General features: G+C 39.7%; 1 protein-coding gene and 1 long non-coding RNA gene across 2 annotated transcripts; both read left to right on the forward strand.

Annotated features, from left to right (window-relative positions):
• The first annotated feature begins 1,895 nt into the window (after positions 1–1,895).
• On the forward strand, positions 1,896–13,206 carry prdm11 (PR domain containing 11). The gene is made up of 7 exons (XM_051380807.1): positions 1,896–2,111; positions 4,435–4,502; positions 5,000–5,259; positions 5,509–5,576; positions 5,744–5,931; positions 6,449–6,952; positions 7,701–13,206. Exons 1-7 carry the CDS (start codon positions 1,906–1,908, stop codon positions 9,854–9,856), a joined length of 3,450 nt encoding a protein of 1,149 aa, XP_051236767.1. The 5' UTR covers positions 1,896–1,905; the 3' UTR covers positions 9,857–13,206.
• A 2,229-nt stretch (positions 13,207–15,435) lies between these two features.
• On the forward strand, positions 15,436–16,438 carry LOC127352506 (uncharacterized). The gene is made up of 3 exons (XR_007881123.1): positions 15,436–15,517; positions 15,608–15,671; positions 15,822–16,438. It is a non-coding gene; the product is annotated as an uncharacterized LOC127352506 (long non-coding RNA).
• Positions 16,439–18,001: the final 1,563 nt, after the last annotated feature.

Raw genomic sequence — 18,001 nt, forward strand, 5'->3', positions numbered from 1 at the left:
CAAAATATTGAATAAAACAAATATGTATTTTTTTAGATAGTAAGTTAAACTATTGAGAAAGTTTCTCATTATAATAAATTACATAATCTTTTTGTGGGGGGGGGTTTTCACTCACTTAAATTAGTGTGGTTAGTTTCTTTAATTTAGTTCAATAAAATCGTATTTACATTTCCCAACATGAAGCTTTAAACGCTGTAGCTGTATATTGTCTGTTAGCTACAACGCAGGTTAAGTCGAGAGTATAACGTTAAGTTTACTGTAACATTAATCAAGTTAACTTCAGCCCCAGTGAGGGATGTTTAACAATGAAGATTTGAAGAGTGCGACAGACAGTTTATATGAGATAAGTCAAATCACTGTAGTTTATCTTTCAGGAGGCCAAACGTTAGGGTTAGGTTAGGGTTAACCCTTTGTTTCGTTGTTTGAGGGTAACTAACATTTCAATTGTTTTCACAGATGAAAAAAATAAATGTAAAAAAACGATAAAAAATTACATTTGCCTTTCAGGGCTTCCGAAGAGTTTTGACTACTTGAGTAACTCATGAATAATATAAAATAATGAATGTAGGGCCGGAGTCGTTATAGATTATTTTTGCCGTATTTGTCTTCGTTAACGATTTTAAATGTTTTCACAGATTAAAGAAATTGAAACTTAGAAAACTGATCATGAAAAAAAAGATTTCACCTGTTTTCAAACATGAAAAAAAGAGAATAAATTCACAGGTGACAAGAAAAAAATTTAATTTAGAAAACTGAAAAAGCTTTAAGAAAAAATTTCAAACAAATTTCAAACATGAAAAAACATTAAAACTTCTTAAAGAATAAAAGAAGAACTTCAGTGTTTTAAGAAGAATTAAAATGAAACTAAAAATGTTTTTACCTATAAATGAAAAACTCTTGTGGGTTTGGTAGTGTTTGACTCCAGTGACACTACAGTGAAATACTGAATGCAGGACTGGACTCGTAATTATGATGGCGTGTGAGGGCCAGACTAAGAGAAATAAATATTATTTTTTGGGGAAATTATGAGAATAAAGTCATAATATTACAAGAATAAAGTCGTAACATTGCGAGAATAAAGTCATAACATTGCGAGAATAAATAATCGTAATCGTAAAAAATCGTAATTTTATATTCCCACTCCGTTAAAATGGGGAATGTTGAGCATCTTGTGATCTTATCATCATCAAATTATTATCAGCATCAGGACTTTGAAACGATTGTGCAAACGACTGTCTATTTCAAAGAAAGAACCACACGGACTTGGAAGAAATTGCTTTTTTTCTACTTTATTCTCATAATATTACGACTTTATTCTCGTAATTTCCAAAATTGTATTTATTTATTTTTCCTCTTGTAGTATGGCCCTTATACTCCGCCGTACGTAATGGATTAACTTTTGCAGTATTTTGGTTTTTATTTAAGATTGTTTTTCCATTTGTTCTCGTAGATGTTATTTTTTAATTAATAGATAATAAAAATGAGAAAACTGAGAAAAAAATGAAATCCTGTTTTTATAGATGAAAACAAACAAGAAAACAAATGATTGTGTGGAAAAACTAATTTAACCTGTTTCCACACATGAAACAAATTTAAAACCTTGGAACAGAAAACTCCACTTTCCTCTCAGGTCTTCCATACATTGAATTTACGGTACTTCATAGCCTCCATATTCTGTAACTGTAAAATCCTAAATGCAGGTTGAGTATTGGGGTTATTTTATGTGTTTATTGTGTATTTATTGTGCATTAAATGTTCCTTATATTGCGGCTGTTTCTCCTTATTTCCGCTCATTCACTGAAATCAGCGACTTTTCCGGATAAAATGCGACAGAAACTGAAACTCTCGGAATCAAATTCTCGCTGTTAACTTTAATTTTTGCGCAATTGCTTTCTTCCGTTCTCCATGTCATTTCCTGTGATAAAAAATGGTGGTCAAAGCTCGGGGAGGCGACCGAGTCGCTGCAAAAAATTAACGGGAAAAACTTTAACATCGAGCGGGCGGCGGCGGAGCCAGCGGCCGGGGGCGGGTCGGTGCTCGGCGGCCGGGCAGCGGCCGGAGAGTCCAGCTTCAAGCCGGGAGAGAGGCTCCGTGTCCCCGCTGTGCTCACGGTGGGTCTGTCGGTAGCCACTGTGGCCAGCGAAAATGGCTTCCGAAAGGAGCAGGCAGATTGCCAGTTGTCTGCAGACCGAAAGCGTGGCGCAGATTAAAACTCAGCCGCTAATTAGCCTTAAAATCCGCTAATTTACCGGATTATCTGCGGACACCGACTCTCGGCTTAACACAACTTTAGTTTGTGAGTGTTTGTAAAGTGTTTTAATGTCGGAGCAGACTGCAGCAGAGAGTTTAAACCCTCAGCACACAGACTGCACTGTGGAAGAGCACCATGATCAATAATCAGCAGTTATTAGAGATCAATAATGTGTGTGTGAGGGCGGATATTAAACTCCTGGTTAATATTAATACTGCTCAGTTAAAGCTGATATAATGGGGACAGCTTTATATTTCTCTGATTTATAAACAAATAAAAGTTGAAGCTGTAAATAAAATATGATTTAATTTAGTCAAATGTTTTTAAAATGAGGTTTTTTATGATTAAAGTCACATTTGTTAAAACGCTGTAGTGACAGAAAATAGACAATAGAAAGAGTTTGAACATTTAATAGATTATCTGTAACATTTAAAAACAAACATTGTTTAATAGTTTATCTGTAGGAATGTTTACTGTTCAAATAATAATAATTATATCCAAAACCAATAAAATAAAGTTCTTTAAAGGACCAGTCTGTAGGATTTAGATCCATCTAGTGGTGAAGTTGATTCAACCTCTAATTAAACTACGGTGGCCGCGAAATACAAAAAAGTCCCCAATCTGGATCCAGAGTTTGTCCATCAATCAATCAGCTGATCCATCAATCAATCAGCTGATCGATCAATAAACAGTGAATCTGTCAGAAAGAAGAATATTAAGTCTAATTGTTAAAAGGATAAAAATACACAATACAGACAATGGATCAATATATCTCTGATCAATATTCACAGGAAATAATCAAACTTCCTGCAGTTATTGAGTTCACTGTTTGTGTTCATTGATCAGTTGATCAGCTGTTCTCTGCTGTTATTGATACTGATCAATAGGAAACATACAGTTTACTCAGAGTCTCACAGTGACGTTACAAAGTGCCGCTTCAACAGAAGATTAATCACAAACAGTTTGTTCCACATTGGAGCAGCAGGAACCGCCTGAATCCAGAACCAGCCGGAGGTCTGAGGGCTCGTGCAGGGTCAGTAGACCTGGACCTCGGACCTGAACCGCTCAGTGACTCATTGACAGACAGCAGAACATTAAAGTTGATTAGTGAACACAGACAGAGACTAAACTAAACATCGTCCAGCTCCTCAGCTGATAATCAATACCGACAGTCTGAATAATCTAATAATATCAGATATAATAATACAACAGGTTCATACTTTACATTTCCTTCCTGTTTACAGTAAGTAGTGGTAAACTATTAAATTCATATTTAATTATTTTAATAATCGATTAAGTGAAAACGTCCAAATTCTCTGATTTCAGCCTCAGTGTGAATATTTGAGGCCGTCGTCATCTTTCAGTTTTAGGAAACATTGATTCAAAGTTTTTCACCATTTTATGGACCAAACAGCAAAATGACAATCAATTAATTGATCCTAAAAATAAATAGTTTACTCCAGTAACATTCAGTGCAGTATTTTTACTGAATACTTCCTCCACTCCTGCAAGATCTATATTAATCCTCTGATCCATTGTTACATACAGACTGACTGTGATAAAGTAGATTTTGTCAGGAAGGAGAAACTCAGACTGTTGTTACTGAACTGCCTGTATATCTGTTTCTGTAATAGATACATACTTTAAAATAATACAAAGACAGAGTGAAGGATCTGTAGTTTACAGGGCGGAGGTCAAATATTTGATCTGGATTTTTAAGCCATGAAAATTACTCAGAGAATACATATTTAATGAGCATGTAACTGCTGTTCTACATAACAACACATTTGAATTTACAGTCAAAAAAACATTTTTCTTAGTTTTATTGTTAGTTAGTTACTGTGGTTCGCCACTGGGGGGCAGTACTGCAGGACTGTAGACGGTATCAACTGCAGTTATGAGTTCAGAAGATGTTACAGACATTATGACAGCCAAACTGGTGACCGATTTTATTCTCTCTGGAACTAGTTGCCTTAAATTTTTAATGAATTATACAAAAATAAATCACAATTATAACTTATAACAAGCAATTTTCACTTTTTCCAACAATTTAATTGCAAAAAAAATCCTAAAAACATATTTTTTAAGAAAAGCTGCAGTGAAATCAGTGATTTTATAACCTGATACCTGCTGTCCACTGTGAGGAAAGGTTTGTTGTTACTGACCCGTGTTGTTGTCTGCAGAGGCTGTGAAGACGTGCTGAGTTTCTACCAACATGGTTCCACCATGAGCGAGTTGTTGGACCACTGGTGTAAGTTCCTGTCTTCAGATCCTTCGATACATTTTCCAACCGATATATTCACACATTATAGATGACCTAAAAATCAGATCTAAAACCGTCGCTGGCTGCTGGTCGTCAACCGGCAGCTCCTTGTGACTTTGACTACAGATTGTATTGAAATGAATAACTGTTATTGTTGTTGTCGGTCTGAAATGATTCTTACATTCTCCAGTTGTAAGATTGTGTAGCTGTTACACACCAAATTAAAAGGAAATATTTAAACATTAAACTAAAAATTACGAGTCAAAGTCAACTTTATGGCGGATATAGAAACAGAAACATGAACCAGAACGGTTGAGTACAGAGTTTAATGTTAGAAATGTTCAGTCTCTCAAAATTAGCATAATTAGCATTAATAATCATCTTTATGGGCAATATAGGAGTTGTTTTTATAAACACGCTGTAAATATTTTATTAGCGCTGGAAGAGTAAATAAAATCCTGAAATGTCGACTGTTTGTCGTCCAGTCTGCGAGGAGTGCCAGGACTATTTCCAGAAGGAGTGTCCGTCCCACGGGCCCCCGCTGTTCGTCCCTGATACACCTGCGGCGCCAGGGTCGGCCAACAGGGCGGCGCTCACCGTCCCGTCCGGCTTGGAGGTGTTTGCTGAGGGAGACAAGGTTGATGTTCGCTGCGTGGATCCAAACATCCCCAGGGGGGCATTGTTCGGTCCGTATGAGGGAGATCTGGTCTCCAAGGACAAATCCTCCGGTTTCTTCTCTTGGATCGTAAGTCCAACCAATCTGAAACCAGTTTATAACCAGTCTGAGACCAGTTTATAACCAGTCTGAAACCACTTTAGAACCAGTCTGAAACCACTTTAGAACCAGTCTGAGACCAGTTTAGAACCAGTCTGAAACTACTTTAGAACCAGTCTGAAACCACTTTAGAACCAGTCTGAAACCACTTTAGAACCAGTCTGAAACCAGTTTAGAACCACAAGCTCTGAACACGTTTCCTGTTCTTTTTTGTTCCAGATTGTTGATTCTAACAACGCGTATCAGTCCATCGATGGCAGCGATGAGACCAAAGCCAACTGGATGAGGTAACGCTTTTATTTTAATACATAATTATTAATTTTCTATCAATTCTGCACTGATTGAATCAACAAATATAATAGTATAATAACAGAAAGTTACATAAATCATTTAAATCTTTGATCATATGAAAAATTATCTATAAAATATCTTTGTTGATGTTTGCGAGCTGCAGGTTCGTCCGAACCTCGTCAGAGGAGAGCGACAGGAACTTGACGGCGTTCCAACACCACAAAAACATCTACTTCAGAGTGTGTCGGCCTCTGGCGGTGGGAGAGAAACTGCGGGTTTGGTACAGCGACGACTACATCCAGCGACTCCACTGCGTCTCTCAGGAGAGCATCGACCGCAACCTGGACACAGGTAGTCTCCGGTTGGAGCTCAGGGCTGTGGTTGGTGAAAGAACTGTAACAATAATAATTAATAATTAATTAATAATGTAATAATACTGTCAATAACATTCAGTTTTATTTGTAAAGTGCCAATTCATAGCACACGTTATCTCAGCACACTTCAAATAGAGCAGGTCTAGACCGAATTCCTTATAACATTATTTACAGAGACCCAACAGTACCACCATGAGCAAGACCTTGGAGACAGCGGCAAGGAAACACTTCCTTTAAGAGCCAGAAACCTCGGACAGACCCCAACTCTAACAACAACATAGGGCTGCTGTTTCAGAATCAAGTTCCCTCATAACAAAAGTTTATGACATGTGAGATGCAGCCCATCAGTTTGAGAGTCTAAGCTGGTTGCCAATCTGTGGGTTTTTGTGTGTTTCACTTTAGTTTGAAATGAGAAAAGTAACTCATTTGCTCAATTACTGACCACCACAACTGTGTTTTCCATTGACATAGCTAATGAAACCGTCTAATTCCAGATACTGGGAAGCCGAAAGTCCTTCCCAACATTCAGAAGGACTTTAAATCTCCGTGTCTGCAGTCGGCTCTGCAGGGCAGCAAACAACCCAGCGAAGAGCCAGACGACCAGCCTCCTGCCAAGAGGAAGAAGATCGACCTCATCTTCAAAGACGTCCTGGAGGCTTCTCTAGAGGACTCCAGCAAGTCCAGGTCCCAGTCTTCCCTCCACAGTGAGTGTAAAACAGCGGTGCTTGGGCCGGGGGCTGAAAGCAGCTTTAACGTTCCTAACCTAAAGGTGGAGGAGAAAGAGGAGGAGAACCAGAGCAGCGAGGAGCCCTCAACCTCCTTCTGCCCCAACTGTGTCAAACTGAAGAGGAGGATCCTGGAGCTGGAGGAGGAGCTGTCCCGTCTCAGAGGAGAACAGGGGGACGTGGTCGGTGCACCAATGTCTGAACAGAATCTGCCCCAGCATGATCAGGCCGGACCGCCCCACCCGGAGCAAGGCCCCATCGAAGACTTTCAAGGTTTGTTCTGAAACATTATGTTCTGACGAAGAGCCAAATGTCTTCGATCTGATTCTTTAAACCATCTACTTGTTGTATTTAGCAATGGAACTGGTCGTGTTTTTTTTGTTATGTTATTAATCTAGCTAACAGCGCCACCAGTGGTCGTTCATTAAACTGTAGCTAACAGCGCCACCAGTGGCCGTTCATTAAACTGTAGCTAACAGCGCCACCAGTGGTCGTTCATTAAACTGTAACTAACAGCGCCACCAGTGGTCGTTCATTAAACTGTAGCTAACAGCGCCACCAGTGGTTGTTCATTAAACTGTAGCTAACAGCGCCACCAGTGGTCGTTCATTAAACTGTAGCTAACAGCGCCACCAGTGGTCGTTCATTAAACTGTAGCTAACAGCGCCACCAGTGGTCGTTCATTAAACTGTAGCTAACAGCGCCTCCAGTGGTCGTTCATTAAACTGTAGCTAACAGCGCCACCAGTGGCTGTTAGCAAACTAATGTTATCTGTAGAGGAAGCGGAAAGAGAAGCCAGAGAGAACGTACTTAAACATCACATCCATTGGATTTTCTAATTCTTTTGAATTTTTCGCAGCCACCGTAGATTCTCCTACATGCTTGGAAGGGGAGGGGGAGGCGAGGGGTTATCAGTTGGTTGCAATCTGCAATTTCATTAATGCCAATTAATCCTACACACTGGGCCTTTGAAGAAGAATTACTCCAAGGTGGTTGAAGTAGTTTTTGTTTTTCTTTGCAGGGATGGAGCCTCTGACTCCGACTCAGGTGGTTCTGGATGAAGATGACCAGGACGTGGACTCAGCCGATGAATCAATTGCTGCAGATCTTGTGATTTCTCCAGAAGATCCTTCGAAGCTTTCCTCTGGAGGAGGCAGACGGATTCGCCGCTTCAAGCAGGAGTGGCTGAAAAAGTTCTGGTTTCTTCGCTACTCGCCGACCCTCAACGAGATGTGGTGCCACGTCTGCCGCCAGTACACCGTCCAGTCATCTCGAACGTCTGCCTTCATCATCGGCTCAAAGCAGTTTAAGATCCACACCATCAAGCTGCATAGCCAAAGCAACCTCCATAAGAAGTGTCTGCAGCTGTATAAGCTGCGCATGCATCCAGAAAAGACAGAGGAGATGTGCAAGAACATGATGTTGCTGTTCAACGCAGCATACCACTTGGCCCTGGAGGGAAGGCCCTTCTCTGACCTCCGTCCACTGGCAGAGCTTCTGAAGAGGTGTGAACTCAAAGTGGTGGACCAGTACATGAATGAAGGAGACGGTCAGATCCTCATCCACCACATTGCCCGGGCTTTAAAAGAAGATCTGGCTGAGAAGATGCGCCTTTCTCCCTTCCTAAGTGTCATAATGGACGCCCAAAATGATGACCTTTTCTCAGACATGGTGGCGGTCTATGTCCAGTTTATTACCAATGAGGGCTCTCCGAACACAGAGTTCCTGTCATTGCAGAGACTGAGCATGGCCAGTGTGGATGGATACCTCCAGGCTATGGATCGTGCCTTTGGTGTCCTAGGCCTCAGGTTTCAGGACTTGCTGGTGGTGGGTCTTGGGGTAGATGGCACCAACATGTCTTCAGGAATGAGAGCCAACCTGTACATAGCTGTACAAAAGACTTTCCCTTGGATCCTCTGCCTTCCTATTATGATCCATCGGCCCCATCTGGAGGTGCTGGATGGCATCAGTGGGAAGGAGCTCTCCTGCCTGGAGGATCTGGAGAACAACCTTAAGCAGCTACTCAGTTTCTACCGCTATTCGCCTCGCATGATGGCCGAACTGCGATCCACTGCTCCAACACTGTCAGAGGAGACAGAGTTCCTGGGAGACATTAGAGCAATTAGATGGATCATAGGAGAACCAAATGTCCTTAACGCGCTAATCAAAGATTACCTGGAGGTAGTTGCCCATCTTAAGGAGATCAGCAGCCAGACGCAGAGGGCTGACGCTGCAGCCATCGCACTTACCCTCCTCCAGTTCCTTATGGACTATCAGTCAGTGAAGCTCATCTACTTCCTTCTGGACATCATAGCCGTTCTCTCACGATTAGCCTTCACTTTTCAGGGAGAGTACCTGCTGGTGTCACAAGTGGAAGCCAAGATAGAGGAGGCCATTCTGGAGATTGGCCAGTTGGTGGACTGTCCCGGAGAGTATCTGCAGGAGTTTGAGGAAAATTTTCGTGAAAGTTTCAACGGTGTTGCTCTGAAGAACCTCCGTGTGGCGGAGTCCAAGTTCCAGTCCATCCGAGAAAAGATCTGCAACAGGAGCCAGGGCATCCTGTCTCAGAGGCTGGACCTGCAGAGTCGTTCATTTGCCAAAGCCTGCAAAGTCCTGGACCTGTCCACCTGGCCCCACAACCGGGAGGACCTACAAGCTTATGGGGAGGAAGAAATCCAGATGATTTTCAATCACTTGGAGTCCATTCCGTCTGTGGGTCAGGAAGGCTCCCATGCCAGGACAGAAGCCAGGGGCAGCCTTGTGGTTGAATGGAAGGACCTGAAAGAGGACTATTGCAGTATGAATGGTTTTAAAGAGGTCATTGGTCACATCTGTAGGTACAAGCAGCGTTTTCCTCTGCTGAATCGGATTGTGCAGGTTGTCAGGGTCCAGCCCAGTTCCACAACCTGCTGCGATAAAGGCAGAGTATCTCTACAGAAAATGTGTAAGAACAATCGTTCCCGGCTGACTCTGGAGCAGATGAATGACCTGCTGACTGTGGCAGTTAATGGACCGCCCATCTCTAACTTTGATGGGAAGCGAGCGTTGGACAGCTGGTTTGAGGAGAAGTCTGGCAGCAGTTACTCTCTGTCAGCTGAGGTGTTGAACAGGATGTCAGATCAAAAGTCTGTCTTGCACAGCGTTGACGTCAATACAGAGTTCTACCCTGACATCTAACAGGCAAACCCAGTGGTGTAGTACTAATGTAATAATATTACAACACCAGGCCACAATAACAAAAAGAGTCAGCAGTGCTCCTCAACACCAGTGATTCCCAGCCAGGAGTTCTTGTACACCAGGAGCAACTGCAGTTACCTGAGGGTACATGAAAAGATTGTAAAGCTCAGCTAATTTGAAACATAGTAATTATGACTGAATCTTTAGTATAGTTATAGTAACAATAACTGAGAGGGACCTGGATGCAGACATTGGTGGACCTCCAGAAGAGCATGCGTAAACGGTACCTCCGTTACCTCAGTTTAGCAGTCGTGACAGCAGACATACTGACCACTGTACCCGGACTGGGAGACCTGAGCACTGGGGCAGTGTCGGTGTTGCTAGCAAAGTAGCTTTAGCTGCAGAGCTAACTCAGCTTACAGCAGCTAAAGTTAGCAGTAGTTAGCGTTTAGTGTTACTTTAGCAATAAGTAAAGCTATCTGACCATCAGGAAACTCCATATAGAGTTGAGGCAGAGCAGCCAGAGGACATAAGAGGAATATTTTCTGCATAAAATACGATCCAATTTCACCAAATTTAGTAAATTAAGTTGTTGTGTTTTGGTTTACACTAAGGTAACAGAGATTGCACATGCTCTTGCAGAGGTGGAAGTCAACAGTTTTTTTCTGCAGCTATGTACTCTTGGTAGCCTGACTGCACAAGACACACCTCAGTTTTCCACCAACCTGAGTCATTGTACCTTTATTAAGACTGCTTAGAAAAAAAGACAACAGAAAGCTAAAAGTATAGATGCTCTAAATTGTTGAAATATCCAGTTTCTGTGATTCTAAATGGCACTACGACAGGCAAACTTTACAAAATAAAAGAAACAGACCAAGCATAAAGATAAACACTGACTGTATGTGTTGGTTCACACACAGCAGTGATTTCTTTACAGTGACACTATTGAACAAAACCATGAAGGTTGATAACCCATCTCATAGGACTGTAGGGATAACCGCTGTTCTACACCACTGGGCGAACCTCTTTCCTCAATATCTTCAGCTGGATGGATGGATTACAAACAGGCCTTAGGCTGGGCTTCACTCGCAAATGTCACTAAAAGAGACACAAAACAGCAAAAGAAATTTAAAAATAAATGCAAAGCGATTCAAAACAGCTGCAGAGAGACACAAAATGACTACAAAGAGACACAAAACAACAACAAAGAGATACAAAACGACCAAGTGACTCAAAACAACAACGGACAACAAAACAAACAACAAAAGAACAAAATGGGCACAAAGAGACACCAAATGAGTACAAACAGACAGACAACCATAGAGACATAAAAAAGATACAAAGAGACGCAAACCAACCACCAACTGCAAACTACTAAGCAGCTGTGTGGTGGTTATGTGTGTGTCCCAGGGACCCACTGTCTCATAATCCGTCCATGTTCAGCTGGATATTGTGCTGAAATCTTCCTCCTCTGGCTGACTGACGTCTTTCACTGATGAGCATTGTCCAACGGAGTGCTACTGAGTGGCCCCACACTTGTTATACATAATAATAAAGCACTTGTTGCCAGAATAAAAGTCAGTTATTCGCTGGGAACAATCAATTAGTGTCAAACTAAATGTCTGTGCTATGAGCCGCTCTCTGCTTCTTCAGCTTATTTGCCAATGGGATATTCAGTCATGTAGTGCCTGGAATAAATAAGCTTGAGTGTGAGGATGTATAAAGGCTTTATATTTCTATTAGAAACGCAGACGACCCTGCTCCACACTGTATATAGTGTATAAACTGTATATGTTGTAAATGCTTTTAAGCCTGTTTTTAAGGAGAGTATTTTTCTCTTGAATTTGATGATTGTGCCATAATGATCGACTGCAAGAACCGAAAGAAAAAGGTGCTATCCTGCTATGCCATACTGTATTTGGCCATATTTGTTTAGATGTTTACTGCTGCAAATGATATATCTGAAATATGTTATTTTTCACTGACGCATCAGCTTCATGTTTGGGTGTTTGTAGCAGAGTAACTTCAGTCTTGGCCAAAGCTCAGGCTTAAAATAAGTCAAATAAGGTTCAAAAACTGCATGATGATAGTTTTTACTGCACATTTAAGTCGTATTTTATCATTATTATTATTATTAGTAGTAAAATGTTTAAGGCTGAAATAAATATAAAATGGTGGGGATGCAATGAGCTGAGACAGGATGACCTCAGCAGGCAGATGGTCACTTTTGCTGGTTTACTTTCTTTTTTTAACACATTTTTTGGGAAAATGTGTTTTGTCTTAAGTTAAAGGAACAGTTTGACATTTTGGGAAATATGCAAATATTTCCTTTTCCCAATCTTATGCCTGTAATTAATGTGCATTATGTCATATTATTATAGCATTATATAGTATTTATAATATACAAATAATATCATATCATATATATATTATACATTATGTTTCTGAAAAACTGTTAACGTCAGGAACCGTTTTTGACAGCAACAATAAAATAAACTTTGGAGTTCAAATTGAACGCATCATTTTTTTATATCTGGTTTCGCTTCCAATAGCTAACAAAGCAAAAGAAGCTAATTTAGGCTGTTTAAATATTGCGACTAAAAGAATACCAATGGGGTTAGCCATCTTGGAATAAGTCGGAAAAACAGGAATTTCCCTGCCCCTCCCATTCTGATGACATAGAGCAGGGAGGTGAATAGCTTAGCTTAGCATAAAGACTGAAAGCAGGGAGAATCAGCTAGCCTGGCTCTGCCCAAAGCTAAAAAATATGCCACCCAACATCTCTAAATATCTGTAGTGTGTTGATTTATCTTTATGCTAAGCTAAGCTAATCTCCTCCTTCACAAGAAAGTGAATATTGTCCTCAAATGTCAAACTGTCTCTTAATGTTTGCTGTATGATTAGCTCCTCTCATTTCACCCAGAGATGAACCCTTTGTTTTTACATATTGTGCATGTCTGTATCGTATGCATGTCGTTATTATTACTGTATAAAACTGATTTTAAGAGCCTAATGTTTGTATGCAGGATGAGACAAAAGACTGAAGTTTGATCATTTCAATCCAAAAGCATTTGACTTATGAATGCCAATACTTTGTGCTAGCCGTATGGTGTAGGTGTTATACCGGCTGGTCATCTTTATACCGACGTTTGGCTGATTGTAATCTGACTCCAGAGCTGATCGGAGTCGACTTTACGTTGTTGGATGTTTGCTGAACTGTGAGATTTTTCACTGCTGGAGTTGAATTTTGGTTTCAGACGAACCAGAACGAACATTTGTGGTGACTTTATTTCTCTGTAAACTGTTTTTATTTCTGTTTCAAAAGCTTTAAAAATACACTTTAAAAGACATTTTATCTGAAGGAGTTTTGTCGGCCATGTTGAATGGATACTACTGCTGTTGTCATGACGACCTTACTCCGGCTGATTGCCGTTGCCTTCACTGGTTTGGTTGGTTAGTGGTTATTTCTGTTGGTCAGTGTGCGAACGTCATGGGAATCAGACCAATCAGAGTTCAGGTCAGGACTTCACCATCCTGTAAAAAAAAACTGTAAAAATGAATGTAGATTATGTAGCTAATGCTAGTTAGCTGGTGGTTATCTAACCAGCTAACTAATGACTGATGCAGATTAGTTAGCCGGAGAAATTAGGATTATTAAACATTAACAACAGATTATGTTCTTTAAGGAAAAGTTGGTTCTGTTACAGTTGCTCAAGTTGCTAAAGAAGACATTATAAGAAAATAAATATTATTATTTTTTTAATGAATTTGCCCCTGTAACAGAACCAATAAAGGGGATCAATAAAGTATTTATGATAACATATTAATACATTAGGAGCATTATATTCTATATTAGCAATATATTCACACATTGTGGAATTTGTTGGATAATATCTGTGAATGGTTTTAAATAACTTTATATTTGAAAGGGACTGCATGTTTGTGGTGTTTGTGGTGCTCTGAGGTTTATAACTACAGTTCCTATGATATATATACTTTATAGGAGCTGTCCTGATATAATATTGCAAGGTTGCTTTTTTCTAAACTTTATTGAAAAATATTTTGTTTAATAGAACATAATAGTTTTCAGATTCAGTTCTTTTACAAAAAAAGACAAAGAAAACAAACATCAGGTCATTAATTAACTAAAGTGGGAGAAATATTAAAGAGTTTCTGCTCGTTTGAAGGTGAAACAAAGAAAAAGTAAAACAATAATCAGTAATTAATCACACAAAATATTTCACATTGACTCAATGTAAATAATTTAACTCTTTTATTTTCTGCGTTATTTCAAGTCTTTGTTGACTTAATGTAAATAAATTTAGTTCAACCTGAATTGTTTAATTCCAGTTAAACCAGTTTTTTAGATTTGGAGCAAAGAATTTGCTATAAATAACTTTGATCAATAACTTCAACAATTAGTTTGTTTAAAGGTTTAAAGGTTTGTTTAAATACTATAAATATACAGTGCAGATATAATGTAATCTTTATAAATTATATATGTAAAAGTAATAGTAACAGTATGAGATCTTTATTTTATGAATGTAAATTAAATCCAACGTGTGTTTTAAGATTAATTTCTGTTTCCAGTCTGTTGATTTATTTAAATACAACTTTATTGATAATCACATTTAAACAATAATAATAATAATATAGACATGAATATAACATAAAAATAAAATACATTCAGTACGAAGATTGTGGAAGAAACATTCAATAAAAGAAAAACGATACAAAGAAAAAATAAATGGACACAGAAAAAATTATTGACAATCAATCATTTTATATGTTTCAAATATTAGTTGGGTTTTTGTTTTTTATATATTTAAGCTTAGCAAGAGAATTGTAATAGAGGTTAATATCCGTTATAAATGTGCTAATGATGTTTCTGATGAATCTAAAAGATAGAAGTGTTATGTTAAAGGTCCAGTGTGTAACATGCAGATATATAATGCTGATAACAACGTTATTTATTCAGTTGTTTATCTGTGTATGGACACATAAACAGATACCACACGCTGCAGCACTTATAGCCAAAGCTCATTTACACTGTCCCTCCCATGAATAAATAAATAAATCCTTAATTCACAGACATACATGATAAAATATACACATTACCGACATTAACGTTATTGTAAATATGACTAATATAGGAATTTATTTTCCAGTGTTCAGTCTAGTTCATGTCACTTTTGAAAGTTGCATATAAACCTTTAATAAAGAGTCTACAGAGGAGCCCAGCAGGAGGTGGAGGACGGAAACCCGGGCTGGATCAGAGGTTCTGTATGTGGGAGGACGTGTCGCTGTCCAGGAGACAGAGCGTCAAAAGATTTCTCCTGCTGAGTTTAACAGCCGCTGGGACTCAAGTCTGAAGAAAAGGAAGGAAAAACCCACAGAAATGAATAAATAAATGAGGGCAGGAAGAGGTTTGACAGCCAGTAATACTGTAAACGTTGAACTGCTGTCCACATGAACAGCATTGATCTGCTGTCAGTGTGTCAGAAAGTGAATGGATGCTGGCTGCTGCTGAGACTGGGACCTCTTTGTTTGCTGACGAGCTTTAATGAAATGATCTTTGTCCTCAGGCGTCTGCTCGCTCCATGAGTCTGCAGCTGCCTGGACTCTGACATCACCTTTATTCACACGTTCCTCACATGCACTGTACGATACAAGCTGATAGCGTCTGTTTCTGCTTTAAGACAACTTTGTCTTTGAGTGACAAAAGTCAAAAATCCCTCTTTCTATCCACAGAGGTGCTGATTGGCTCCCCTCCCTCCAACCACGACACTCAGGTGAAGAAGCTTTCATTCAACAGGTAAGTTCAATGTGTTTAACACAGTCTGCATCTGTAAAAATAGACACACAATGCTAACATTACCTCTGATTGTATGCAGTGGTGGAGGAAGTATCCAGATACTTTGGTAAAAGTAATAATACCACAGTTTGAAAATATCTGCTTATCCAGGATCGCGGGGTTAGCAAGTCCAGCAGAAGACCCCAAACTTCCCTTTCCCTAGCCACATCGGCCAACTCTGACTGATCCAGAGGCGTTCCCAGGCCAGTGTGGAGATATAATTCCTCCACCTGGTCCTCGGTCTGCCCCGTGGCCTCCTCCCAGCTGGACGTGCCAGGAACACCGCCCTAGAGGCATCATCATCAGATGCCCGAACCATCTCAGCTGGCTCCTTTCTACGCAAAGGAGAAGTGACTCTACTCCGAGTCCCTGGCGGATGACCAAGCTTCTCACCCTATCCCCAAGGGAGACGCTGGCCACCCTCCTGAGGTAACCCATTTCGGCCACTTGTACCCGGGATCTTGTGACCCATCTCTCATGACCATAGGTGAGGGTAGGAACAAAGAGAGGGACAAAGAGGTTGAGCCTTTCGGCTCAACTCTCTTTTCGTAACAGTGCGATAAAGCGACCGCAATACCGCCCCTGCTGCCCCGATTCTCCGGCCAAGTCCTGCATTCAAAACTTTATTGAAGTGAAACAATCAGTTGATTCTCAGGCCAAAACAAACTCCATTCACAAAACCGCTCATTTTACCTAGCAGATCATCAGAGAACTGAACAGAAACAGAATAAAACTCATTAAAACCGTCTCTGTTAGTCTTTCTGACAATCACCGACTCTGGTTTGGTGGAAATAAATTAATTCACTGACGTAGACGTGAAATATTCGCAAAACTGGCTGCAACGTATTCCTGGCGCCATTCAAAGTGTGTTATTGTCAGTGTCTGACAGCATTATGGAAAGGATCCCTACAGAGATAGACCTTTAGTTTAACCACAAACAGCTGTAATATCACTATCACTCTCCACCAGACTCCAGAGACAGAAACACTCATTTTACCTTCAGATCATCGTAACTTCATTAAAGTGGACAGAAACAGAATAAAACTCATTAAACCGTCTCTGTTAGTGTTTTAAAGGTCCTTTGATAAGCACGTCCTTTATCACCTCCTCACTGTGTTGGGTTAAGGTGTATTTGACTCTAATTAATGAACTAAACCTGCATGAAAGCAGTGATTTCTTTCACTGGTCAAAAACATTCAGCTGACGTATTTAACTTTAATTTATAGCCCTGAAAAGTGAATCCTTATGGTTTCAAAAGGCGTCCTGTTGGATACAAATAAATAAACTATAGTCTCAGTGTCTCTCTATTATAGCCGTGTGGCGTTTATTTATTGGATTCATTCTTCACTGGTAACTGCGGGGAAAGTGAAGTAGTTTAAATGAAACAGCAATGTTTGGACAAAAGGCCTCGGTGCAGCTTCAGCCGGCAGCTGGATGCAGATACAGTCGCTCCTCTGTGTGCAGCAGCTGACCTTCCCGTCTGTCACACCCTGGGACTGATACACAACCAGCACATCCTCCCCAACCAACCCTGCACAGACAAGTCTGCTTCTTCTCCGTCGTCACACTGAGAGAGAGTCTGTACAACCTGTGAGCTTTTACACAACGTATGCTTCGACAACATCATTTACGTCCGTTTTTATCTGTTTATTGATGTTTTTGGTTCAGTGTGGTTCATTTTTACTGACTTTCAGCACAAACTTAAAGGTTCTATATGTAAGATTTTATGGATTATTTTATGTATTGAACACATTTTAGTGCCAATGAGTGAACAGGTTGTGATGATTTATATGTTTGATGTAGGGCTGTAATTCAAGTAAAAAAACTCAGGAACCCAAATTCTAAGAAAAATGACACAGGCGCCTTTTAAAATAAATCCAATAATTAGTGATAGTTAAAATATTGTTCCACAATTTATACACACAAATACAGCAGAAAATATAAATAAAGGTTTAAAAGTTCCTTTCAATAAAATGTTTTATGGTCTGCAGATATAAGTGAGTTGTTCCTTTATTGATCTCCTGTAGGGGAAATTCAGATTCAAAAGCACAGAGGGATGTAATGCAAAGAGCAGGAAAAGGATAAAAATACAATAAAGTGTAATAAAACAAAAATACAATAAATATATATTAAAAATAAACACTATATATAATAAAATGGGGTCTAGATGAATAACATAACTATAAATGAGATGTTGTGTGAAGAGTTCACATCAGCACTTTTACAGAGTTCCCAAAGGTCCTGGAAAACCTGGAAAATAACAAATATACAACAAAATTAAGAAAATTAAA

Source organism: Dicentrarchus labrax, unplaced genomic scaffold (genome assembly GCF_905237075.1).
Source record: "Dicentrarchus labrax unplaced genomic scaffold, dlabrax2021, whole genome shotgun sequence".
Taxonomy (NCBI): Eukaryota; Metazoa; Chordata; class Actinopteri; family Moronidae; genus Dicentrarchus; species Dicentrarchus labrax.

Coding starts and splice junctions, on each gene's coding strand:
- prdm11 (XM_051380807.1), top strand. CDS start 1,906: ATGTCATTTCCTGTGATAAAAAATGGTGGTCAAAGCTCGGGGAGGCGA. Junction 5,577..5,743: donor ACCAAAGCCAACTGGATGAG/GTAACGCTTTTA, acceptor TGCGAGCTGCAG/GTTCGTCCGAACCTCGTCAG. Junction 5,932..6,448: donor CGACCGCAACCTGGACACAG/GTAGTCTCCGGT, acceptor GTCTAATTCCAG/ATACTGGGAAGCCGAAAGTC.